The 27,494-nt window shown below is 39.9% G+C and overlaps 1 protein-coding gene across 4 annotated transcripts in view; it reads right to left on the bottom strand.

Moving 5' to 3' along the window:
- poe (E3 ubiquitin-protein ligase-like protein poe) overlaps window positions 1–18,173 on the bottom strand; it is a 59,804-nt gene extending 41,631 nt beyond the window's left edge. For 2 of the 4 annotated variants that reach the window (XM_089733096.1, XM_089733093.1), the window contains exons 1-30: window positions 17,980–18,173; window positions 17,512–17,609; window positions 14,838–14,980; window positions 14,059–14,179; window positions 13,544–13,812; window positions 13,114–13,277; window positions 12,871–13,006; window positions 12,493–12,615; window positions 12,247–12,389; window positions 11,242–11,440; window positions 10,680–10,839; window positions 9,897–10,054; window positions 9,441–9,606; window positions 9,148–9,326; window positions 8,811–8,967; window positions 8,445–8,548; window positions 8,226–8,369; window positions 7,772–7,984; window positions 7,151–7,338; window positions 6,892–7,072; window positions 6,703–6,808; window positions 5,743–5,893; window positions 4,895–5,126; window positions 3,007–3,045; window positions 2,654–2,872; window positions 2,183–2,353; window positions 1,894–2,039; window positions 1,398–1,537; window positions 737–941; window positions 61–113 (exon numbers count right to left, since the gene is read on the bottom strand). In XM_089733096.1, the coding sequence (XP_089589222.1) occupies window positions 61–113; window positions 737–941; window positions 1,398–1,537; window positions 1,894–2,039; window positions 2,183–2,353; window positions 2,654–2,872; window positions 3,007–3,045; window positions 4,895–5,126; window positions 5,743–5,893; window positions 6,703–6,808; window positions 6,892–7,072; window positions 7,151–7,338; window positions 7,772–7,984; window positions 8,226–8,369; window positions 8,445–8,548; window positions 8,811–8,967; window positions 9,148–9,326; window positions 9,441–9,606; window positions 9,897–10,054; window positions 10,680–10,839; window positions 11,242–11,440; window positions 12,247–12,389; window positions 12,493–12,615; window positions 12,871–13,006; window positions 13,114–13,277; window positions 13,544–13,812; window positions 14,059–14,179; window positions 14,838–14,980; window positions 17,512–17,609; window positions 17,980–18,101 (4,630 nt within the window). In that variant the 5' untranslated portion in view covers window positions 18,102–18,173. The remainder of the gene's footprint in view (window positions 1–60; window positions 114–736; window positions 942–1,397; window positions 1,538–1,893; window positions 2,040–2,182; window positions 2,354–2,653; window positions 2,873–3,006; window positions 3,046–4,894; window positions 5,127–5,742; window positions 5,894–6,702; window positions 6,809–6,891; window positions 7,073–7,150; window positions 7,339–7,771; window positions 7,985–8,225; window positions 8,370–8,444; window positions 8,549–8,810; window positions 8,968–9,147; window positions 9,327–9,440; window positions 9,607–9,896; window positions 10,055–10,679; window positions 10,840–11,241; window positions 11,441–12,246; window positions 12,390–12,492; window positions 12,616–12,870; window positions 13,007–13,113; window positions 13,278–13,543; window positions 13,813–14,058; window positions 14,180–14,837; window positions 14,981–17,511; window positions 17,610–17,979) is intronic. The other 2 variants (XM_089733094.1, XM_089733095.1) reach the window with 2 other exon arrangements.
- Between the last annotated feature and the right edge of the window lie 9,321 nt (window positions 18,174–27,494).

The raw sequence follows: 27,494 nt of genomic DNA on the forward strand, positions 1-27,494 counted from the left end.
AATACACAGAATAAGTATACACGAAACGCTTAAATTATGTATTGATTATAGGCGACTTACCCGAATTACCAGACTGTTGAGCAATTTCTGATTGTGGTCTCGGTGCTGGAGAACTAAAACCAAAATAATTAGTTAAATTTCTTTTCTAGTTAATATAATTGAAACTATGCTGAAGCCATTTTTTTTTTTGTTTAGATGGTGGACGATTTTACGGCCCACCTGATGTCAAGTGGTTACCGGAGCACATAGACATCTATAACATAAACGCCGCCACCCACCTTGAGACATGAGTTCTAGGGTCTGTTTTTTTTTATTGCCCTTGTAGACAGAGGAGCATACGGCCCACCTGATGGTGAGTGGTTACCGTCGCCCATGGACTTCTGCAATGCCAGGGGCAGAGCCAAGCCGCTGCTTACCGCTAAAGTGTTTTTACAGTACAACGGCTGCCCCACTCTTCAAACCGAAACGCATAACTGCTTCACGGCAGAAATAGGCAGGGTGGTGGTACCTTTTTTTTTTAACTCTGAGGAATCCATTTACGGATACTCGGTCAAGGGGGGTAACGTAAACCCCATCGAGCTCCACCACACCGGCTACACCAGATCTACGGTACCGCAGTGCGCGCTCAAGGGCGTTGGTACCTACCTACCCGTGCGGACTCACAGCACATCCTACCACCAGTAAAAAGTACCAAAATTTTAGTACTAGAATCGTTGATATGGTGACGCAAACTTACGGCGTGTCGAACACATCGACGGGCACGTCCGCGTCGTGGCGCTGCGGCGGCGCGTCGCTGGCGGAGCGCAGCACGCGGCTCAGCGCGTTGTGCAGCACCGTCGACACCGGGTTCAGTAGCGTGTCGGGGGCTGAGGACGTGGGCGTCGCCAGCTCTGTTTCGGTCGGAGTCCCATTCGCAGTGGCCGTATTGCCATTTGTCGCCACTGCAACCGAAAAACAAAAAAAAACAATAATTTGTGTCTTTTAACACGTTGACTGCCGTGTAGGTCACCGGTGACCTACGCGGCGCACTGAAGCAATTCTCTTCTCTATTACTTCTTATCTTCTTACTGAGGCGCCGGAATATCTAGTAGACTCTGGGAGAGACAAATCCAAACGATACTGAGAATGAATCTATTTCTAAGAAACTTAAAAGACTAAACCATACATTAACCAACAAAAGAAGGCAAAGTTAGGCAATCCCGGCGCTTTAGTAACAGAAATCGACATAATTACTTCAGTGCGCCGCGTAGTGCACCGGTGACCTACACGGCAGTCAAAAGGTTAAATGTCGTTTATAGCAGCCGAGTCAAATTTTTTGAACATAAAAACAGGGATAATCTTCTCAATAAAATATTCTGAACAAAAAACATAACGTGAGCCCCGTTAACCGTACTAACCTGGCGCTCCCACACAGATATGAGAGAGGAGAGTACCTAGCTCCTGCTGGTCGGCGACTCCGATGAACTGGCACACAGACACGCACAAGCTGCTGCTCAGTTCGGAGCTTTCACATCCATTGAATATTTTGATGAACAGTCTGTGACATAAAAAAACATTTTATTGTGTGCTTTGCATGGATTCGCAAAACGAAACTGGTGTTATTTTTTTTTTATTGCTTAGATGAGTGGACGATCTCACAGCCCACCTGATGTTATGTGATTACTGGAGCCCATAAACATCTACAACGTAAATGCGCCACCCACCTTGAGATATAAGTTCCAAGGTCTCAGTATAGTTACATCGGCTGCCCCACTCTTCAAACCGACACGCATTACTGCTTCACGGCAAAAATAGGCAGGGTGTTGGTACCTACCCGTGCGGACTAACAAGAGGTCCTACCACCAGTAAAAGTACACCAGTAATAATTGTTTATGTAATAGAATCAAAACTCACTTAATTACTCTCTCGGAATATGTACTCCTTGCATTCGGCGATGATATTAATATTCTTCCCAGAGAATAACCGGAGTTCTCACAGAACACGTACTCATACGCGAGTCGGCCGGCTTGTCGGTCTAGAATCTTCTCCCAGTACTTTACCTGGTCAACAGAACAAGAACCAATAAGACTGAAGAGTTAGTTATTTCTGACAACGTCTACATATTATTATTTGATTTTTCAAACATCATCGCAATATCGAACCTAAAACATGTAATAAGACAATTGAATAGTTTTAAACTTACCATATGTTTCAATATTTTTTCCGTCGAAGGCAACAGATATTCGACAAGTACAGGGTATGTTGTCTTTAAAATGTGTTCATGGATTAGCTGTTCCGCTCTGACAACTTGTGGCACTAGTATGTTGATAGTGGCGCCTAGTGATTCCGCCATGAATTCCAAACGAGCGTCAGTCTATGAAACAAAATCGACAATGTCATTACAAAGTATAGAATCAAATTACTTTATTAGCGACCCGCCCTCGCTTCGTTTCGGAAACTGTAATTTATTATTGATTTCTCCACTATTTAATGGATGTTATTATACATATCAACCTTCCTCTTCAATGACTCTATCTATTAAAAAAACCGCATCAAAATCTGTTGCGTAGTTTTAAAGATTTAAGCATATCTAGGTATATAGGGACAGAGAAAGCGACTTTGTTTTATAAGTACTATGTAGTGACGGGAAAGTATTGACAATTTGAAAACGTACCAGAGCCGGGACAATTAGCTCCAATGTCCTTCTAGTAAGTTCGAGGCTGTCTGTCAGTTTGTTCGCTCCCAGCTCGAGTAGTTTAGCCGCGGAGTAGGACAGCATCATAAGGGACAGTCCAATAGAGTATTTCGTGTTGGCACTTATCGACTCGCAGTGCTGCGACACTAGCTTCAGGACCGCGCTCTCAGACGGTATAATGTGAGAAGCGTAAAATGCCTAAAAATTAAAGAAAACGTTAGACACAATCGCATATTAAAAATGTGAGAATCAGATGAATAGTAGTCGTAAGTGGTTTACATTGGTCCGTGGCATTTCGATGGCGTTAGCCATGAGCCACGGTCACTACTTACCATCATAATAAGATCCGCAAGGTTGTCTGCCTTTGTAAGCTAATGAATAAAAGAATAATTTTGTCTTTTAAATGAAAATGTATGATAGTGAAAACAAAATACTAATTTAAGCTAGATCACGTAAGATTGAACTGGTAAGATGCGTGTGATATCTCCACGGAACTAAGATCCACTGAACTAAGCAAACTATTAGATATAATCAGTCGTTTTGAGTCTATTTAAACATTTATGTAGACAAGCCAAACTGCAAAACAGCATCGGAAATCGATCTGAATAAATCTAACATAAATCACCTCAGGATACAAATGTATATTATTATGACTGTTAACAGCAGCCCAACTGGTATTCAACATAATATACAATAAAAGCGATTAACATGTTATATAAAAGCTAACGAGCACAAAAGCTCGATCCTATCAAGCTGCGTTCTAAAAATTTTCAGCAAAAAACGAAATTGCAACGAGTTTTCTTATTAGTATTTACAATTTTTATTATTTTATTACACGAGGGCACATAAAAGGTAGGCATAGGCATATAGGGTCCAACAATACGACATACATAGACACAACTAATCTACTACAACTGAGTACAACTTGCATTTGATTCAACGTTTTAAATGAGTTATTAGCTCAACTGAACCTCAATCAATCAGGAGTTCGAAATAGGATCTACTATAGTGGGTAGGGGTTACGGTTTTTTTTTTCTATATGAAGTATAATGGATGTAGCGTGTCGAATGTAGTCTGAGCATATGTGAGAATGACTCAAAATACGAGTTGAATGGAAGTGTAAGGCACATTGCGCTCGCGTATATATTATATACACATAAACAGGTAAACACAAAATAATTCAGATTACTTTTCTGCTCTGTTTATAAAGCGATTTAGTAAATCAATGAAATATATATTGAAGCTAAGTCTAATGGTGTCAGTGATTATAGATCTACCTTTGCTGTTTAAATCCTGGAACTTTTACACAGCACATGCAAGGTTTACACTTCAGCACATGCTTTATGGATTTTACGAAGCAAATAGCATACCGTGCTATGGAGTGACGTAGAGTTAAAGGAGGACTATCATAAACAGTTGCTTAACTTGTAAACAATTCTGCTGTTAAATTATTAAATAAAAGATCAGAGAGAGTCCAAATTGACGCTCGTGTTCTATTGAGACTATGATCTGAATTATTACCTACTTTAAATTAAACTACTACTTTAAATTAAATTATAAAATTTTATAATCAAAATGCTGTTTGTAAAAAAAGTATTTTTTAAATCTATTTTTTTTCTTCAAAATCTCCATTATGCTCGATTCCTTTTTGCGTAATTACAATTTTCGATGTGGCTTCAAGAAGCAGAAGCAATAACGGTATCGTGCACAGTCGCACATTTTTTAACACAGAGGTAGGCAGCCAGCCTGTTAACGCCTACGAATTTTTAAGGAGCAATGTACAAAATTTTATTTATGTTTACCTACACCATTTTCACATTTTAATTGAATATGCAATTTCGAAAAGGGCACATCTCTAAAAATGTAAAATGTTTAGGAAATGAAAAAAAACTGATTATTTTCTAAAGCAGTGTAAAATTTAAAATATTAACTTTTGAGATATATTTTAGTGTTAATCAGCAATTGAAAATTACTGGAATTATTATAAAATGGGTTAGGTAAGCCTCAAAAATTCAAGTATATGAAAAAACGTAGGCGTGCCAAGCTAACTTGTTTTCGCAATACAAAAATTAAGAAAAACCTGTATAAAGAAAATACAAGCTCCAGATCGATTTGGACGTTTCATTCAAGAAACCCAAGCATCTAACACAGCCCTCCTTGAACTCTACTGTCCTCTACGGAATGTGGCAGCGGCGGGTGCAGATAAGGGAGATGAGTCACCAGGTTGACGAGCGGCGGCGGGTTGGCCATCTTGTCGAGCGCGGCGGCGGCGGCGGGCGGCAGGTGCGCGCGCAGCCACGCGCCCAGCGCGGGCGGGGGCGTGCTGCCGGCCGCCGTGCCCAGCGGCGCCGACGTGCCGCACACCTGCAGCCGCACGTTGTTCACGTACGCAGACCGCGCGTTGCACACGACGCCCTCCATCAGGTTCTCCAAAACTTGTCCGGCGCTCAATCTGAGAACAATGCCGTCTGGTGTAGTGGTAAGTGAAGTCGTCGTGGCCGGTAACGGATAAGACGTCCGGTGCATACGTGTTGAGTGATGCACCGATGTTCGAATCTCAGGCGTGTACCAATTTTTCTAATGAAATACGTACTTAACAATTATTCACGATTGACTTCCACCGTGAAGGAATAACATAGTGTAATAAAAATCAAACCCGCAAAATTATAATTTGCGTAATTACTGGTAGAAGGACCTCTTGTGAGTCCGCGCGGGTAGGTACCACCATTCCTGCCTATTTCTGCAGCAGTAATGCGTTTCGGCTTAAAGGGTGGGGCAGCCGTTGTAACTATATTGAGACCTTAGAACTTATATCTCAAGGTGTGTGGCGCATTTACGTTGTAGATGTCTATGGGCTCCAGTAACCACTTAAGACCAGGTGGGCCGTGACCCATCTAAGCAATGAAAAGAAAAAGTATTAAATGCTAGTGCAATATACAAGCTCATGCTTGCACAGGGACATGTTGGTATATCCTATTTTTATCCAGAAGCAATCATATCCATTTCGATTTTAGGTGTAGGATAACCATTATTATAATCTAACTAATGACAATAATCGAAAGACTCACCGACAACATTCCATCAATGTTTCCAACAGGCTCAACAGGTCCGGCATGAACTGATGAGCCTCTACTGCAGCAGATTCACCGAGACACGTTTTCAATCTCACCAGTGCAGCGTCGCACGAGATTACATCCAAAAGTGAAGGTAAGCCGATAGCTATAATAGTAATAGAGCTTTTTAATGAAAGGAATACGTACTTGACGCATAATAATCCCAGACTTCCACGACAAAGTAACATTTTTTTTTTCCTGCCTAAGCTGATAGCCTTGAGAGGCTATATCAGCGTTGCTTTAACTAGTAGGCGAGCTCACGGGGCTCAAACCTGACGACGTTGCTAACACGAACCCTAACGAGAGCCGTGCTTCGCAGAATCTACCACTGCATCGGAAACGTCCACCCACTGAGAAGATCCGGCGAGAAACTCAGTGGGCTGTGTCTGAGGGTTACAAAGTAACAAGTAACAACATAGAACCAGTAAAAATTCTAATTTTGCGTGTGCTGCAGTGCGTTGTAAGCCAGCAAGGGTACCATTACCTTCACATTTTTGCGGCTATGCAGTGATGCGTTGCGGTTCGACGGCTGAAATAGTCGCTATACAATACTAATGATAATTCAACCTCATCTCTCATTGGCTTCGGTAACCACTCAACATAAAGCTGGTGGTGAGCTACTTGCCCCAACTGAACAATATGAACATCTTTTTTTTTTATTGCTTAGATAGGTGGACGAGCTCACCGCCCACCTGATGTTAAGTGGTTACTGGAGCGCATAGACATCTAAAACGTAAATGCGCCACCCACCTTGATATATAAGTTCTAAAGTCTCAGTATAGTTACAATGCCCCAACCTTCAAACCGAAACGCATTACTGCTTCACGGCAGAAATTGGCAGGGTGGTGGTACATACCCGCGCGGACTCACAAGAGGTCCTGCCACCAGTAAAGGACATCTGCAAGGATTACTTACTTGTAATATTCTGTTTTAAATGTTTTATTGTTTCAGAAGCCAGCCACGTTGTATACTTTATATTGTCGCACGATGCGCTGACACCGGCCAATAAGTTCTCAGCGTACTATTCAAAATAATAAAAACAATTATTTATTTAGCAGTACTGGTATTATTGTTTGATTATTTTTTGTAATTAATTAAATTTACCTGAGTATACATTCCTTGTTTGACAAGAGCATCCTTGAGCCAGGGGTTGAAAACTTTCTTGTTGTCTGCCCGCGGGGCCCATATGATGGCGTGGAGTGGAAGTGGCGACGGCAAGTCAGCGTTTGTACCCGCCTGAAGCTTGTCCATGTGAGGAGTGGCGGGTGGCATGCTGATGACCAGCCTGTAACGATTGTTCATTTTTATTTGCTGTTAAAACTTACACAACTTTAGCTATTCATGTTCCAGCTTTAAAACTTACCTCCAAGCTGTTTGAAAACAATAGTGTGCAGCCGATAAAGCCACTGTCGATGCAAAATACATCGGATTGTCGCAGACACAAGCCGAATTCAACAATGACAATAGAGCATCGAGTAGTAAAGGATATTTCAATTTGTGGGGAGTACCCAATACAAAGTTGCACGCCAGACCATCAAATTTCGGGTTTTCCTGCAAAGAACCGTATTAACTTTTAGCAAAAAACTAAATAAGTAATTCAACTGATAGGTACTTAAATAGTACATTGTGCACCAAAGGAGAAAAGTTGGACATTTCCTCCCGCATGTAAAAATTTAACTGTTTTTTAATTTTTAAATAAACTACTACTAATTGAATAAGAACTGTCTGATGAACTCGTCTTTGTTTAATACTTCACTATTAAATTTTATTGCCTTTTGTTTATTTCACTTTTACACTAAACACAATATTGCAAATTACCCGAGCACAACAATGGCGGAGAATTTTAGGTGCGTGAGAGCAGACGTAGACACTAACGCGCATGCGCACTTGTCCGTACCCAGGGTAGAAAAGTTAAGACTTTCTTCCCTGTACAGCGGGAGGAAAATCGAACTTTCGGCGTAGGTAGGAGAAAAATGTATTTTACCTGATTATTAATCTCAGCACTTGTTAATGCATAAAACTTGGGTCTCATAGATGTCTCGTCTTGGGACAGTCTTCTGTATGCCTGTTCAATAAGAGGCACTTCGCAGTAGATGCGAGCCTTTAGGAGGCCGTTGGTTGTATTTTTATTGCCGTTAGCATTGGCTTCCGGGGCTGGTTGAGCTAGACCCGGTGCTATCACTAGGTTCCATTCAATCTGAAAGTCAAATGATCATCCAGTTAGTTATTCACAAAACTTCATAATTTAGAATCCATGACCTTCTAAGTAGTTGAGGATTACGTTCTGAATTATTTTTCGGCAAGATACTAATTTTCATTTTCGGCAAAATAAGGAAATTGATAAGACACAATTAAATCATAGATTAAAAATGTTTGAGTCAGCAGATTACGTGTTAAGCCGTAAGTGGAAAAAAAGTCTCAAAAAAAATAACATTCACCTGTTGCAACAACATCTGTGGTGCATCATACAGATGTCTCATGAGATACTCTAGTAGCAGCATCAGTCTTGTGGCCAACATCAGTTGATGCGGCAATGTATGCATAGCCTTTTTCCTGTCGTTTATACCCAAAGTTTCCACCACCTAAACACAAAATTCAATAAAATTAAACAATGTTTTAAAGTTATAAAAACTATTTGAAATGACTAGATATTTTACCTTTATGATTGCATTGGAAGTCATAAGCAATACTGATTTCTTCTGCATTAGCGTTAATGAATGGAACAGATAAACCAGCAGTTGTGCGTGTTCAACATTCAGATCTGCAAATAACAAATAAAGCATGTTAAAAATGAACACTAATTTGATCATGAGTAGATAGATATTCTTCTGTATACTTCAAAAGTAGTTTCAAAACAAAAATGCTCGGGTGCAATAATGTCATCAATATGTCATTGAATAAAATTGTAAACATTATATTATGATGTTGGTATGACGGTATCTTTATGAGTCGAAAACTTCCCTATAACCTTGTCTAATATGATAAAGAAAAACCCTTAAACTAATCATAATGTATTAACGTACCCTCATAATCGTGGTCCTGTGAGGGTTGTGGCTGCAGAGCGCACTCCTGCAGTGTGTTCACGATCTTGTGCCACATCGCTAGGATAGCATTCTCGCGCTCCGCCGCCGGCTTGCTCAAGATCATGCTTCCCAAAAGTTTCACCACACGAGGACCGACCTAAGTAAATTAGTCAATTTCTATTTTAAATCTAAACAATATGTAAAATGTCTATGTAAATACTACTTATATAAATTTCTAATGAGGAATTCCGGTCACAAAACATTAATTGGTACTTTACTGTATTAATAATTCAATTAACTTTGTGTCTATCAAGTCATCCACTGCACAGATACTCACTTGTAATGGGGTCATGTTATTTCTGTCAGATCCACCTGACAACAGCTGCTGGTGTAACGCAGGTTGGAGGGATGAGAATGCGGGTGATCCGGTCAAATTGTGTAAATAACGAACTAGGCTTGCGCTAAACGCAGCATACCGTGTCCCAAGACGTGTGCCGAAGCATGCAGAAATTGTTCCTGCAAAATATAAAATGCAATTATTTCTACAGGTACCTCAATGCTATATTTTACTAAAGTGAGTCACCTTTAATCGATAGTACCAAAATCATAAACTTCTAGAATATTCCTTACCTGTGTCGGTACGTGCAGTTTCCCGGTCTAGATCCTTAGCGAGTGCGGCTAGCAGGGCTTGGTGAGCCTCGTGCAGCTGTAGTGACTGCTGCCCAAGACGTTCTGAACCTTCGCTTATTATCTCGTCGTTTAGAAGTATGAAGACTTCCGTGGCCAATGTTATGTACTAAAAAAAAATATATAAGAAAATTAATTTGAATTCAAAACTATGAAGTCTGCAAAAAGATTCAGTATTCCTATTAGCATAAATAAAACACGCAAAGCTGTGTTAAAGCCACTAATTTTCAATCAGGCAATCAGGTTTGTAGGCAGCGGCTTGGCTCTGCCCCTGGCATTGCTAAAGTCCATGGGCGACGGTAACCACTCACCATCAGGTGGGCCGTATGGTCGTCTGCCTACAAGGGTAATAAAAAAAATTAAATCAAACATACTTTCACCAAATTAAATGTTACTCACAGAATAAGGTTCTGCTTTATCAGGTACAATAGCGAGAGATTTTCCGTTTCCGTCGGTGTCGTCTCCGTCCGTGGAGGCGCGGGCGAGTCCGCTGTCCACCGCGTCCGGCGCCACCAGCGTCGACTCGAACCACAGACCGAACAGAGGTTCGCTGTCTTCTGTGTATGAGTATGCTGGTGTCAATATTTTAACAAACGATTCACGGTCAATCACCAATCACCACTTATTTAACATGCACACAACAAATATGTATTAAAAAAAACAAGCAGTAAATTACTATATTTTTATAGGTTGACTTGTTAAAATTATAACAATTAATTAGATTACCATTACTGAACCTATGATTACTATTACTTTTTGATACATATAAAGAGTTAATATAGAAAAGTCTATAACAAAAAAAAATGTGTCAAAATATTTTATGTTAATTACATTTTTATTGGAAACCTTTTATTGGAAAAATGAAAATCTAATACTGTTTCAGTTATTTAGGTCTCAATATATTTGTAATAGCGCAAATGGGGCTCTTAGGGAAAAAAAATTGGACAAGATTATGGAATATTTTTAAATAAATAAAAAATCTTCTTTTGTATTCTTTAGAAATAAAAACCATAGTTCCCGATTCGACAGCGAATATGTCCATGATGTGAAGTCGAGTAACAACAACTTTCAATTTTTTTAGAAAATGCAAAAATATATCTTTTTTTTTATTATTCAGACAGATCAAGGGATGTCATATCTTACAGCTAAAAACAATAATTTATTATCCATTGGTCATCATACCATCATCGGTTTCAGAGTCCTCTGAGCACAGTATCATATCCTGGAAATATACTGTGGAGTCTGAGCGGTCAGGATCGGCATCAAGTTGTTGTTTTTGTACCACGGCACGTTTCAAGTTAGTCGCCTTGCGATAACAGACAACACCAAGAGCTACCAGGAGCTGTAAAGTACATAGGTATTGATTGAGAATTTAGATTTTAATATTTGGTTTATTTAGAAATGTGTCTATATAATATATTATACAGAAACATATGCTTTAGAACATTATTTCAAAATATGTTTGTTTTAAAACTTTAATCGTGTATAATCTGATTCTACTCCCTTAAATCTCTGTCATGAATAAAAATTTCCACATGTATGATGGTGCATCAATTGGAAACAGCTCGTTTGATATGGCTGATCCAATTTGTTTTTTTTTTTCTGTTTTGTAAGCAAAAATTAGGATTAGGTACGTTTGACTTATGTCCAAAGACTTTTACAAGATCCATTTTGATGGTTTCACTAAGGACAAAAAGTTGGTGAACCGTGAGTACATCGGTTCCTTTCGCTCTTGATAAAATACCTGATGTAGAGGTGCGGCGGCCGCGAGTCTCAGTTCCCGCTGGTGCGCGGAGTGCTGCGCGAGCAGACGCAGCGGGGCCGGCGAGCCTCCCACCGCGCCCCCGCCCAGCGCCTCAAGCCGCGCGTCCGACAGCAGCGCGCCCGTCCAAGCCAAGCAGCGCCCGCCCAGCGCCACCCAGACTGCACTGACGCCTTGTTGCCTGCACGCACACTTACTGTAGAGCCACCCACCGACCTCACCATAATCCCACAAGGGAGGCCTCATTCAACATATTCGTTATGGATTTACACTATTTTTGAAATTTTTTTTATTGCATAATTAGGTGGACGAGCTCACAGTCCCACCTGCTGTTAAGTGGTTACAGGAGCCCATAGATATCTACAACGTAAATGCCGCCACCCACCTTGAGATATGAGTTTTAAAGTTTCAGTATAGTATTATGACAGACACTTGGTTAACTTCCCCTGCACTTGGGGATATTAGGCCTTCTATTGGGCAGTCATTATAGGTATTTGCAAGAAGATATGAAAGCATGAAAGCAATCAAGCGCTGTACACAGAGGGCGATGGTATTCCATGCAATATTTCTTTGTTGCCAATCACTTGAATCGGTGAATGTATAATTATGCTCCACGCGTAAGCACATATTTTAAATTCGGAAGTACTTGATGTGTTACTACGTTTATATATTAATTAATCACGTTCATATTGTATATCTCATTTTTTTTCGATTTTTGAATCTCAAGGTGTGTGGCGCATTTACGTTGTAGATGTCTATGGGCTCCAGTAACCACTTAACATCAGGTGGGCTGTGAGCTCGTCCAGACAGCTAAGCAATAAAATAAAAAAAACTCCGAATCCTAATTTTATTATTACGAAAGGATAGAGAAGTAGTAGTAGTAATTGTTTTTTCTTCTTCGTCGTCGTTATTAGTGGTGCCCGACGTGGAGCCCCCAGAGGTCCATGATGAGGGATGACAAATAGAGATGTACACATTATAACTTACATTTTAGTAAGATTGTAAGGTCTGGACGGCACTTTAGCTGGGCTCTTCCCAGGTACGACGGAAGGTATAGGTGCACCACCTAACGCGTGATGAAGACCGCAGAGCAATACCCATGCGCCAATCATGAGGTGGTTTTGATATACCTAAATTAATAAAATATTAATAGTAAAACTGGTTAAGATGAAAAAAAAAACAATGTGTTTCATTACTCATATATTATACTATGTATGTATGTATACAACTTACATATCCACCAGCGCGGGTCGACTGTCTGAATGTTTCTCCAACTGTGTTGTACAGACTAAGGGCACTCTCAACTAATGTGGCAATCTGCTGCTCATATTCTTCATCTTTGGGATGAAGTGATGCCTGTTGAAAAAAATAAATTTTACCTGAATAAATCATTTTAGTAACGAAACTGATATAAATGACATCAACTTATATAATGGTAAGCAACGACTTGACTTGGCCCCTGGGATTGCTGAAGTCCATGAGGGACGGTACACACTCACCATCAGGTGGACCATATGCTCCTCTGCCTACTAAGGCAATAAAAAATATAAAAAAACAATTGGTGATACAAAAAGATATATGTATCATATTATATGTATTGACGTGACAAACCTGTGCAGTAGCGCAGAACAATGCTGAAACACTGACATCACTCAGAGTCGAGATTCGTTCAGCCGTGAACGGTTCCAGGCACGGTAGAGACAACGCTAGCCGACAGACGTGAATCTCGTTCACTAAGAAGTGAAGGCTGAGAAGGGAATAATTCTAATTAGTTTTAAATGAAGTTGATTCTAATTTTTGTATTAATAACGACATCAAAATAATGTAATATCCAGTTTATTGAAAAAAACTCACAGTGAAGCATCAGCAGTGAACTGAGGTGATAAAGATGTCTCCTTGGCTGTTTGCCACCTGTTCATGTATCGCTGTAGACACGGTAGTGATGAGCACACTTTCAGCACAACAGCACCCGCTCTCAGCTCCATCAGCAGAGAGGAGCACGTTGATGTCATCCATTTCTGACAAACATTTTGTTTTGTTACTTTACATTACAGTTCTTACTTAGACTACTTTGTAATATGTAGATACTATTAACACACAAGACAACAATTAGTAAGTCCAGGTGTTGATTCTCGCTAACAATAAATTGTGTTTCAACTGCAAATACAGCATGGAACCCTTAATCAAGAGTCAGGAACACCCATAGCTAGACCAGCATGTTGAACATTACCTTAAGTACCTATATTTCCGTTCATGTTTACAATAAAATATCACAAAATCTTACTTTCATGTCAATAAAATTCTGTTGAGCATTGCCATCTTTATTGCTTTCCACACTGTCCTTGCTTCCAGGTGACGCGAGTGGCGCAGACGGGGCGGAAGAGGACGACATAGCCGAAGTTATGGGATTCCGCAAAGGTGCAGTCAACTGTTCCAATAATGCATCAGAGCGACGCTGAGCACTGGACGGGGCTTGTTTCTCTGATGCAGCAGTTTGAGATGTCAAAGACGATATCGGTGTTGAGATCACAGAACTTTTTGTTGTTTGATTGTCTAAAATTATAAATGAAACTCATTGCATTGATAAAGGTATTTTACAAACTTAAGTTGTTTAATGAATTTTATGACTACTCTACTAAACTAAAAAAAAGTACTGTTCTTTGTTAATTTTTTTGTAGTGTTACAATGGCATAATTAAAATTGAATATAACATATATTTTCAGATACTGCTTTCAAACTGCAAACTAAAATCAAGTAGAACTGTTTCAACTGCAGTAACATTGTATTGTTTATAAATACCTGGTACGTTGACATGTGCAGGTAATTTTGCATTCTTAAGTAATGAAGTCAATATGACTAAGTCTGATTGGGGGTAGCCTCCACCATCAATCCCGCATAGTCCCACAATTGGTAAAAGGAGCTAAAACAGTTAAGTTAAAGTTACAAAGAATTTTTAGACTAGCTGGTTAATAACTACCTTCTACATTTTCAATTATTATAACTGATTGGAACTTGGCCTAAAATGAGTCAACAATTAAATTTTGCGAGTAAATTAACATTGTGAATTCCAGTTTGAAGGATAGGTCAAGTTTAATGTTAAAATTGAGACTTTAACCTGATTTCAACCTGAACATTGCTGAAGGCACTTATATTAAGGCTATGCGATCCAGTAATAACTTAATGCTAGTTAAGCTCTGAGCTGCCCATCTAGCACAGTGAAAAATATAATTATAAGATTATAAGGATATTGTGAGCAATACTAACTTACAACATGTTTAATTTAAAATTGAAGCAGCAAGAACTTCTATTGTGCTATTGTAAACTATAATACAACATTTCAAATTGCTTAAAAAGTACATATACATTGTAGATGTCTGTGGGCTCCAGTAACCACTTAACACCAGGTGGACTGTGAGCTCGTCCAACCATCTAAGCAATAAAAAAAAATCATTTGACAACTTTTCAGTGTTCTGCATCCACTAAGTAATATAGAAATAAAAGTTTAATTTAAAACATTAATTTGTATGTTACAAATACATATGTTATAATAAGATTACACCTTGGAATAAAATACTAACTTGCTTAACAGAGACATTAGGAGCAGCAGTGGTGGTAGGATTATTCTCATCATTGCAATCACCAGCTTCAGAAAGTTTCTTTAAAATTTGTTTGAGAACCACTTTAAAGGCATCCTGAGCTGTGCCTAACTGGTCATTTGGTACTGAAACAATTACAACCGAGAATTTTTAAACATTTAAATTTGATGTACATTGTTGATACTTTTCCTACATTTCATTTTGATATAACCATTGTGGGACCCCGTGTTTTAAGAAGTAGTATGAGGCATATGCAGCTTTTTTTTTCCTACCTAAGCTGGTAGCCTAGAGAGGCTATTCCAGCGGAACCTTAACTAGTAGGTGAACTCACGGGGCTCAAACCTGACGACGATGCTAACACGAACCCTAGCAAGAGTCGTGCTTCGCAAAATCTACCACCGGATCGGAAACGCGACCCACTAAGAAGATCCGGCGAGAAACTCAGTGGGCTGTGTCTGAGAGTTAATTTACTCGTCGAGCCCTTCGTCGCAAGCGACGGGTTCGACTAGAACGGTGACCGGTGCTTGAAGTACCTAGAAACACCGTTAGTGGATCGGGAGGTTCCGAGATGACGTGTTTTGGGCGACGTCGACTGTTTTCCATTCTTTCCGTAGGATCGGGAATCTAGTTACCGGCGGCCACGATGAGAGGGTTCTCGTGTCGTGCCGCTTTATCGAAGTGACGCATCGACGCCGACTGGTGGACTCTAAGTCCAGGTCGTCATGGACATACAGTCGTGGTCAACTAATTAGGGGCAATCTCTAGTTAAGCCAAATTGTGAATATTTTATTTATTTTCCAACGAGTCTTAGCAATATTCCATATCTTTTACATGTAAGTGTAATTAGTCATTTATGTGCGCGATTATACAAACAATAACAACTTCTTAAACATTAAACCTCTTTACAGTATAGCTGATACAATATCATAGTGCTATTGGTTCAAAGAATGCTGGCTGGCCATTTAATTAGGGACACTGAGGTATTGCATTCTAATCTCAAAATTGGAATTTTAATACTTTTTTGTTTCTTTTTTTATTGTTTAGTGGTCGTTTTGGCAGCAATCCAGATGTTTTATTTTAAGTTTTGATAATTATTTTGAAGAAAAATGGGCAAAAATAAAAGTTGCGATCCAACTCTACGAAAAATTATCATGAAGTTTGTCGAGCATGGTTGGTCATACCGAAGGATAGCACAACATTTAAATTGTTCAAAAACTATGCAATGCAGTGCAACATTTCAAGCACTATAACACAGCTTTAAATGTGTCCAGAACAAAAAGATCGAGAAAAACGGCTCCGCAAGAAGATAGGATGATAACCAGGTTAGCTAAGAAAGATCCGTTTCTAGGCTCTATTTTAATTAAACACGAAGTGTTTGGGGCAAACCGAGGACCGTTCGACGACGTTTGGTAGAAGCAGGGTTGTTCGGAAGAGTGGCTCGCAAAGTACCGTTGTTGAAGAAAGAACATAGAAAGGCTCGTTTGGCATTTGCACGTAAATATGGACATTGGACCTACGCCCAATGGCAACATGTACTTTTCTCTGAGGAGACCAAGGTTAATTTGATTTCTTCAGATGGAAGGCAATATGTAGTACGGCGTCCTGTAAAAGCGGAAATGAATCCAAGATTCACAAAAAAACAGGTGAAACATGGCGGTGGAAACATTAAAATATGGGGTTCATTTTCTGGACGTGGAGTGGGACCTGTGAGGAAAGTTCAGGGTAACTTAGACCAACATAAATACAAGGCAATATTGGAAGAAACTATGCTTCCCTATGCTGAGGAGCATCTCCTTATTATATGGACGTTTCAGCAGGATAATGACCCTAAACATACCGCCTATTCAGTCAAGTCGTTTCTTACCAGTCAGTTTGTATCGGTGCTAGATTGGCCAGCAAATAGCCCGGACCTCAACCCAATTGAGCACCTTTGGCACGAAATCAAGAAAAAAGTTGCCACTTATCATAATACAAATTTGGATGAACTTCATGAAGCTTTTTGTGAGGCATGGGCAAACATTCCTGTCGAAACATGTCAGAAACTGATAATGTCTATGCCACATCGGTGTCAAGCGGTAATTACTAACAATGGTTTTGCTACTGGGTACTGATTTTACACGTAATAAAATGGAGCTGTTAAAGATATTATAACACTGAAGATTATAAGTTTTGTGTAACTGTATTTTTCATTATACTGTACTGTCCTTAATTAAATGTCCACTACAGAATTGTACCTTAATATTTAATACATGTTTAATCTTTGATATTAAATACTTTTTCTATTTATTAAATCTTTTATTTACAGCCATTTATAGCATAATAATCGGACCACATTATGCAAATAATAGGTGCTGAGAAATCAATAGGTTTTATATTTAAATGTACAGAACCGGTTATAGCCCTTCACTATCTTGAATGTCCCTAATTCGTTGACCACGACTGTATGCAGCCAAGCAGAGTAATTATATATGTAAAGAAACCAGTAAATGGTAGATGAGGACCCAAAAACCAAGATGCCACACCAATTTGGATAGGCTTGTGTCCAGCAGGTGAAATTCAGTTAATCTCAGCTTGAAATAGCTAGTATGTTGTTCATTTGAGGAATATTTCGTACTTAAAGGATTTTCATAAAAGAATACAATAATTTGTTACTTACAATTATTGGCATTGATACTGATGAAATGTGCAGAAAGACATGCAAAACATGTGTAGAACAAATCATACATGTCTTCATGATTCTGGAACTCATTCTCACTGGAAAAAATATTGCATGTACTGTCAATTTTTGTTTTGGGTCTCTTTCTGGCCTCACTTGTATTATAAATACAGTAGTTGAAATTTTAAAGTTCACAAATTGTAAAGTTCACCAAGATAAAATGGGTTCAGGAAAAAATACATTAGTGATTCAGCAATAAATAATTTTCGAACAATGTTAGATTGCGGGTAGTCCTAACACAAGCACAATGGATTTTCTTGTAGCTTTAAGATAATAACTCATCTCATATTCTCATATGGAAGACACCTCATATTGAACGAAAATTCTATTAAAATAATGAATAATGCACAATAAATAGAGCAACCAAAGCATCGATTTCTTCAAAAGTGTGAAAATTCTGTTCAATACCTCTTAATAACTGCTTGAATTATCTCTACAGCATCGTTTTTATCGAAAAAAGGACCGTAAAGAGCTGTTAAAATTGGTTTCACTGTATTAGCCCATTCAATGTTTCCTCCCGAAGCTGCCATTTTCGAGAAGAAACTGTAATCAAATAATGTTCTGAATTACTCCAGTTACTGAAACGAAAGTGACGTATCGTAGTATTTCGATTTTCATCAGAATTTGACATTTCTGACAAATACATATTTTTTTTTCATCAATGATGTAGGTATGCCTAAGTGTTAAAATACTGCCAACTGCCAGTCTCTCACTATCTATGCTTTTTTAAAAGTAAGGATTACATTTGGCAATTTTTTTTACAGGGGCAGTTCTTCTTCCAGATACCCCCACTGAGTGGATGATAGGGTGGACTAGCGGCTATAGCAATTAATTAAAACGTAAAAATACTTGACACATTGTGTTTACTTGTATATGAGAAAATAAAAATATAATTCCGAATGACACCGCACATCAAAAGAAAGGAACATAATACAAATTCAAATATAGTGCATCATAGACAATTACACGTGGACAGCATCACGACCTTCCAACACCTTCTCCTGATGTTCACATGTTTCTATACATGCATTAATCTTGCACAGTGTCTTTCAAATTTTACTTTTGACAATGGTTTTGACATTACGTCAGCTAACTGATTTTTTGTGGGACAGTAGCTAATATTTATTAATCCATGCACGAAGTGTTGATGTATAAAATGGTACCGTACGTCTATGTGCTTCGACCTTTTGTTGAAGGATCCAGACTTCACAAGTTGAATCGAACAACATGCACGAACAACATGCAGATTTATTTTGATGTCCAAACCGGTTATTTCCTGTAATAGAGATTTGAGATACAATGCCTCTTTGCAACAGTCGGCTGCGGCTATGTACTCGGCTTCAGTCGACGCTAGCGCTACTATAGGCTGCCTCTTGGATGGTCCATCGGCTATCATTAACACGGAACCAGAAGTGCCTCTTCGCGTCAATGGGTCTCCAGCATAATCAGAGTCACTGTAAGCATCGATATTCTCTATCGGTTTGTTTCGTTTGAACAAAATGCCTTTCTGTTTTGTTCCCACTAAATTTTTTAATATTTTCTTGACGTTTGTAACGTCTTCTCTAGTGGGGTTTTCGACCTTCCTATACTCGATACTTGATCCGGCACATTATCCTTACCTACAATCTCAATGTCAAAGAAAAATAAATGGCTTAAGCCTTGTCCGCACAGCGATATTTCACCGCGCGATGTTTTTCTCGTAATTCTGTAACACATTTAATATTATAGGAGTATCTGCACTGGCGGTAAAAAAATCGCGCGGGAAAAAAATCTGTGACTTGATGCAAATAGAACGCGAAGCGGTACGATTTATTTTCGCGCGAATATTTTATACCGTATAAAATAAGGGCCTGTCCGCACAGCGATATTTCACCGCGAGGTTTTTATTCGCGCGTATTAAATTCCGCGATCGGCATTACACCTAGTACGCACTGCGAATACAATTTTGTACTATTTTCGTCAGTTTATTTAAGTTCTCGGCTGAGACGCACATGTAAAATGGACAACCGAACAAAATTTTTAATTTATCTAATGCTAAGATGGCGTAACAAACGTATCAAAATATTTCATGAGAATTGGATTCACCCACTTACGGCATTGAGACCCATGAAAGTTTTTTCTACATAAAATATCAAGAGTGCGAAAATACAGCAAAAAGTTTTTTGGCTATTACAGAATGACAAAAATATCATTCGATAATTTACTACAACTACTTTACTACATCTTTTCAATAGCGAGGTTGTAGGACTATGAGCGAAACGCGCGAATTTTATTCCACAGTGCGAACATAGCCATACTTACTTTATACGATACAAAATATTCGCGCGGAAATAAATCGCACCGCTTCGCGTTCAATTTGCATCAAGTCACAGATTTTTTTCCCGCGCGATTTCTTTCCCGCCAGTGCGGACACTTCTATAATATTAAATGTGTTACAGAATTACGATAAAAAAATCGCGCGGTGAAATATCGCTGTGCGGACAAGGCCTAAATATTACCAAAAATTGCCAAGTTACTCTATAATATTACGGTTTTACATAACAATAAAACCGATATTATGTGCCGAGAAGGAAAACATACAGCATTGTATTATGAAGAAGCAGTGTGTACTTAGCTTAAATTCCTTGTCTATGTCCAACCATAGAGAGTCAATTTAGTTCCATCTTTAGCCGCTAGGTGCTGCCAGCAAGTATAAAGGAAGCGCAGCCATCTTTGATCTTCATAGCCCGATCACGATGTTCGACCAGCCCATACCGTGGGCCCCGAAGGTCGAATACTTAGGCGTCACCCTCGACAGTAGGATGACATTCCGCCCCCACATTAAGACGGTACGCGACCGTGCCGCCTTCATTCTAGGACGTCTCTACCCGATGATATGTAGGCGAAGTAAAATGTCCCTTAGAAATAAGGTGACACTCTACAAAACTTGCATACGCCCCGTCATGACCTATGCAAGTGTAGTGTTCGCTCACGCGGCCCGCATACACTTAAAATCATTTCAAATCATTCAATCCCGTTTTTGAAGGATAGCCGTCGGAGCCCCGTGGTTCGTCAGGAACGTCGACCTCCATGACGACCTGGACTTAGAGTCCATCAGTAAGTATCTGCAGTCGGCGTCCATGCGCCACTTCGATAAAGCGGCACGACACGAGAACCCTCTCATCGTGGCCGCCGGTAACTACATTCCCGATCCTGCGGACAGAATGGAAAGCAGTCGACGTCGCCCAAAACACGTCATCTCGGATCCTCCCGATCCACTAATGGTGCTTTTAGGTACTTCAAGCACCGGTCACCGTTCTCGTCGAACCCGTCGCTTGCGACGAAGGGCTCGACGAGTAAATTAACTCTCAGACACAGCCCACTGAGTTTCTCGCCGGATCTTCTCAGTGGGTCGCGTTTCCGATCCGGTGGTAGATTCTGCGAAGCACGGCTCTTGCTAGGGTTCGTGTTAGCAACATCGTCAGGTTGAGCCCCGTGAGCTCATCTACTAAAGTTAGGGTTACGCTGACATAGCCTCTCAAGGCTATCAGCTTAGGTAGGGAAAAAAAAAAAAAAATTGATCTTCATAGTCTTCACCAGGAAGAACTTCCTGCAATGCTGTATGTTTTCCTTCTCGGCACATAATATCGGTTTTATTGTTATGTAAAACCGTAATATTGATGTGCCTTTGGAAAACATACAGCATTGTATTATGAAGACGTGTTTGTTATCTGCTGGTGAAATTATTAAGCACAACGCTATGATGAAATAGGTAAAGCCATAATAAAATTATGAAGCGCAATGATAATGTTCATAATTTATATAATTATTAAATCGAAAAAACACAGTTGTTAACTTCCATGTTAATTCAATAATTAAAAAATATTTATAAATTTGTAATAAACATTTCATCTTGTATATACAAGAAAATGTATAAATTGTATAAATGATGTATATACATCATGTAGGAGTAAATGTTTTGAAAAAAAGAATCGTGAGGATCTTTAGGAAGCTCTATTATTCGGCAATAATTATTGTAAACGTTTGGATGATTTGCAATTGCCTCTAGAAAGTATTTCGTCCATTGGTTCATTATCAATCCATCTCAGAGGGTACTGCTGATCTACAACTTCTTAGAGATGCGTTGATGCCATTACCTCGTAAGGTTGAACGAAGACCAGTTTCCAATTACAGTACGGGATGGCGCTTTTGTGACATGTGTTGTTAGTTAGAAAAAAGTCCTTACGAATCTTACTGGGCATGTCTTTAGTTTCATGTTTAGAAAGCACTTATGCAGATTATTGACGAAAATGGATTTCAATTTTGGACCCAAAGTCTGGTATCAGAAAGATGTTTTTCTCTGTTATCAAAGAAACTGTCTTTAGAAATGTTGAGCAAAATAAGGTCATTAACTCTGCGTCCAGTAGCCAGCAACATGGTTGTTGGTGTCCTTCAAGCTACATTGAGTCGTGATCTGGTGGCTGGGTTTGAAGAAAACCAATTTAGAACTATTCTCGGATCTCATGTGAATGGGACTACACTTAGTAAAATTGTAATAAGTACTTGAATTTTGTTTAGCTATTCCGATAGCTTTTTTAGAATAGCCATTTTTATTAGAGAGCTTGAGAATGTTTGCTGTCCTACATGTATTTCGCCCACAGAAAGTCGACAGCGCTGCTTTATGATGCAGAAGGATTGTTTTATAGGCAAAATTTTCTTTTTGGAAAAGAATAAAGAATTTGGCAAACATCTGCAGACTTAGGATCAATTTTAACGCTGTAGCACCATATGCACCATCTTCTAGTTGCTGGTAAGTATGCTGACAAAGTGGATTGACACCAGCTAATTTTCAATAAATCTTCTCCTGTGTAGACCAGTCTATTATTTGTACAACCTCCCCCCCCCCCCCCCCTTTAAGCTTTCAGGGTTAATGTTTAACCTGTGGAGGAGGAAGGTTTTGGATTTCGTGCGAGTTATCTAGCGTTCGGGATCTGAGGGCTTGGAAGCCCAAATGCTTTCGTTCAGTCTGGGAACACTACCAGGTAGGTTCCCTAGACACTGTTGAAGTGAATCAGTACTCTGGGGAGAAGGTTGAGAGGAGGAATTCTCCATGCTAGTTGCATCCTCTACGGTATGCTGAAGGTCCAATCTTGGTCGGCGAATGGGTTTATATCCGGATGACCCCACTTTCGAAAAACTTTTGTGGTCACTTGTGGTAAAAAGTGCCATTTCGCAGGTTGATTTCCTCGTGATAGCCTGTCGGCTACGATGTTGTATCTCCCCGAGAGATTATAAGCTGACAGTTATCTTGAACTTATCGCTTAGGTTTAAAAATCGAAAGGTCAACGCTAGTGAAATACTTTCAGATTCATTTTGATTGTCACTACCATTGCAAATAGCTCTTTTGGGGGTGAGCAGTTTCTGTTGTTGAGCTGACCATAGACAGGACGTTAATATTTTGTCTAATTGTAACCCCTACCCATGTCCGAAGCTTCCGTTGCCAGGAAATGGTTGGTTTTGTGTCTCGGCAATGTTTGACATGTGGCTCCGCGTCAGCACTGCATTTGTAACCCCTACACATGTCCGAAGCTTCCGTTGCCAGGAAATGGTTGGTTTTGTGCATCGGCAATGTGTGACATGTGGCTCCGCGTCAGCACTGCATTTGTAACCCCTACACATGTCCGAAGCTTCCGTTGCCAGGAAATGGTTGGTTTTGTGCATCGGCCATGTCTGACATGTGGCTCCGCGTCAGCCCTGCATTTAATTGTTAACACATGCAGGATGGCCTGTTTTTTACGGGGGTGTTTTTTCTTGAAACTTCGCAAGAAAATTTGCAAGTTAGCATAGATTGATGTAATTCCGTCAGAGTTTGAGCTAGGATGTTGTTGAGTGTCCACTTTATTTCTCGCAATTTTCCATCGAATCCCTAGACATGTCATCTCTTGAACCAGTGTACTAATTGTTTTTTTTTTTTTTTGTAAGGCTGACTTGGCAGCCCAAATAATCCAAGAGCTTTACAGCTTATGTGGCCTGAAGACTCAACTTGGACTTCTTTTGATGGACCAGGTGGGATTTGCGTAGGTGGGATAACACTCAACATCGCTTTGCACGCAATGTCTCCGCGACTGAGCATGCTATGCAAGCAAAAAAGGTGTATTTGTCTTCATGGACCAAGAAAAAGTCGCGTAGGTACGTTAACATTTGACTTTCCTATGTACGCAAGGTCTCCACGACCGAGCATGCTATGGGAACAAAAACGTTTATTTGTCTTGGTGAAACAAGATTAAGTCGTGTAGGTAAGCTAGCACTTCGATTTTGCACGCAATGCCTCCGCGACCGAGCATGCTATGGAAGCAAAAAGATGTATTTGTCTTCAAGGACCAAGAGAAAGTCGCGTAGGTACGTTAACATTTGACTTCCCTATGTACGCAAGGTCTCCGCGACCGAGCATGCTATGGGAACAAAAACGTTTATTTGTCTTGGTGAAACAAGATTAAGTCGTGTAGGTAAGCTAGCACTCGACTTTGCACGCAATATCTCCGCGACCGAGCGACCGAGCACCCTATATAATGGAAATTGACATGCCAGCCCAGATAATCCAAAAGCTTCACAGCTTCTGCAGCCTGAAGTTTCAACTTGGATTTGTTTTGGTCGACCAAAAGGAAGTCGTCTAGGTAGACTAGCACTCGAGTTCCTTTTGCACGCAAGGTCTCTGCGACCCAGCATGTTATGGAAGCAAAAAAGGTTAATCCAAAAGCTTCACAGCTTCTGCAGCCTGAAGTTTCAACTTGGATTTGTCTTGGTCGACCAAAAGGAAGTCGTCTAGGTAGACACTAGCACTCGAGTTCCCTTTGCACGCAAGGTCTCTGCGACCCGCATGTTATAGAAGCAAAAAGGTGTGGCTCTGAAGCCAGACCGAAGGGTAGGCATGTCATTTCATACTAACTCATAAGAAGGTACCGATTCCTTCCTGAAGGTGCTGATACTGGTACCTTGGTACTGATCCTCAAGAAGTATCGACGAAATTTTGCGACTGATACTAGAAAAATATTCCTGAGAAATGTTCAATTCTATCATCCAGTCCCCTGGGTGGAGAAAGTTTGGTACCGAGGTGTCCGAAAACAGCTCTCGAAGATCGAAAATTGGACGCATTGATCCGTCGCTTTTCTTCCGCAGAAAAAGGTAGTTTTTTTGTTTTTTTTTTTTTGTTTTTACGGTATTTGGTAACCATACATGGTTTACAATTTATTACAATTTTGGTGGCACTCAGTGCCTCCCGTCGGTGTCTTCAATTGCCCCCCTCTGGATTGTGCCAGATGTTACGGACTATGATTGTTTATAATGTTTGGCTTGCCTTTTGTACGAGGTCGTGACAAATAGGATTGTAGCCCTCCGAGGGACTGAATAGATTTCAATTTAGTATTATCAAACAAAAATTCCTCAATGAGTGGTGCGTTGGCAACAGGATACTTTATTAGAGACCACGGAAATTAAACTTTGACGTCTTATTTCTATCCATACGGCCCTTTTTCCGTATACAATTTAAAACGCTTTTACGGGTAACTTGTACGACGGAGACGATTTGCCAAAGTTTTCAGTAATTATGTTACAAAGATTATTAGTTTAAATCTGTTGTGTTTTTGTCAAAATTTCCGTATTGACGAGATCAATTTGTTTACAACAATTTTCGTTACATTCAATTGTTACACACAGTTGATGCATTATTAGATTTACAACGTCACTGACCTGGTGGGATAACGAGCCGATTCGAAGATCGACCGTTACCTTTGAATCCTGTCGTTTCTTACGCAGAGACTCCTTTTTTTCTTTTTCGCTTTACGAGCTGTTCGAACGTGAGGCGTCTCCATCGCGTCTCGCCTGGACGTTTTCCCTCTCGGAAATTATGGAGCTTGACTCAACATCACCTCCAACAGATGACGCGTGATTCATGGCGTCCGATGATAGGATTGGTAAATAATACTCGTAATGATTGCAAAATAACACTCATAGAAACACAAAATAAATATTTTTTGCAATTAGTAAGAAGTCGAATAAATATTTGTGGATTTGCGACTTCACAGTACGAAAGTACACAACGTTATGAAGATCAATTTTTTTTTTTTTTTTTTTTTTTCTCCTACCTAAGCTGAGAGCCTTGAGAGGCTATGTCAGCGTAACCCTAACTTTAGTAGGTGAGCTCACGGGGCTCAACCTGACGATGTTGCTAACACGAACCCTAGCAAGAGCCGTGCTTCGCAGAATCTACCACCGGATCGGAAACGCGACCCACTGAGAAGATCCGGCGAGAAACTCAGTGGGCTGTGTCTGAGAGTTAATTTACTCGTCGAGCCCTTCGTCGCAAGCGACGGGTTCGACGAGAACGGTGACCGGTGCTTGAAGTACCTAAAAGCACCATTAGTGGATCGGGAGGATCCGAGATGACGTGTTTTGGGCGACGTCGACTGCTTTCCATTCTGTCCGCAGGATCGGGAATGTAGTTACCAGCGGCCACGATGAGAGGGTTCTCGTGTCGTGCCGCTTTATCGAAGTGGCGCATGGACGCCGACTGCAGATACTTACTGATGGACTCTAAGTCCAGGTCGTCATGGAGGTCGACGTTCCTGACGAACCACGGGGCTCCGACGGCTATCCTTCAAAAACGGGATTGAATGATTTGAAATGATTTTAAGTGTATGCGGGCCGCGTGAGCGAACACTACACTTGCATAGGTCATGACGGGGCGTATGCAAGTTTTGTAGAGTGTCACCTTATTTCTAAGGGACATTTTACTTCGCCTACATATCATCGGGTAGAGACGTCCTAGAATGAAGGCGGCACGGTCGCGTACCGTCTTAATGTGGGGGCGGAATGTCATCCTACTGTCGAGGGTGACGCCTAAGTATTCGACCTTCGGGGCCCACGGTATGGGCTGGTCGAACATCGTGATCGGGCTATGAAGATCAAAGATGGCTGCGCTTCCTTTATACTTGCTGGCAGCACCTAGCGGCTAAAGATGGAACTAAATTGACTGTCTATGGTTGGACATAGACAAGGAATTTAAGCTAAGTACACACTGCTTCTTCATAATACAATGCTGTATGTTTTCCAAAGGCATATCAATTACAATATTGGCAAAATAATGCGTAGCAGTGTCAATTGTTTTATTTATTTTATGTAGTGTCTTTTCAGATTAAAATGCGTAATAATGGTGGTTAATTGACTGTATAATACCTTTGAAAGTGCACAAATGTACGAATATGCAACAAAGCCGTTAAATGTAGCTTCTCGGGATCTTTTTAAAAGTCCATTGAAAAAGTCTCAGAAAATAATGCCCATTTTACTGAGACTATATTTCATCTCATCTCATTACATTTCATTTCATGCCAATTGATTATTGTTCCAAATTAATCAACTTCATTTCATTTCATATAATCATTTATCATAGGCAAAAAATATGAAAGATTAGGCTGTATGGTATCATACTTTTGCCTTTCCAGTTCGAAAATAGAACACATACTCCTACTAAAATATTTTTTAAGGGATTTTATGACACGGTAACTAAGATCTTTAGGTCAACTCTTAATAAAATTTATATTGTTATTTTTATGAAAAATGATTATACGAAGTGAAATGAGATGAGATGATATGGTATAAAATATAATCTCACTATGATAGTGGTCATTTACTGATACTTTTTAGTGAACTTTTTGGAGGATGGATAAGGTCTCAAGTATAGTTACAATGGCTGTCCCACCCTTCAAACCGACACGCATTACTGCTTCACGGCACAAATAGGCAGGGTGGTGGTACCTACCCACGCGGATTCACAAGAGGTCCTTCCACCAGTAATTACGCAAATTATAATTTTGCGGGTTTGATTTTTATTACACGATGTTATTCCTTCACCGTGGAAGTCAATCGTTAACATTTGTTATGTATTTCAT

This window comes from Bombyx mandarina, chromosome 15, assembly GCF_030267445.1.
Source record: "Bombyx mandarina strain Sakado chromosome 15, ASM3026744v2".
In the NCBI taxonomy this organism is placed as follows: domain Eukaryota; kingdom Metazoa; phylum Arthropoda; class Insecta; order Lepidoptera; family Bombycidae; genus Bombyx; species Bombyx mandarina.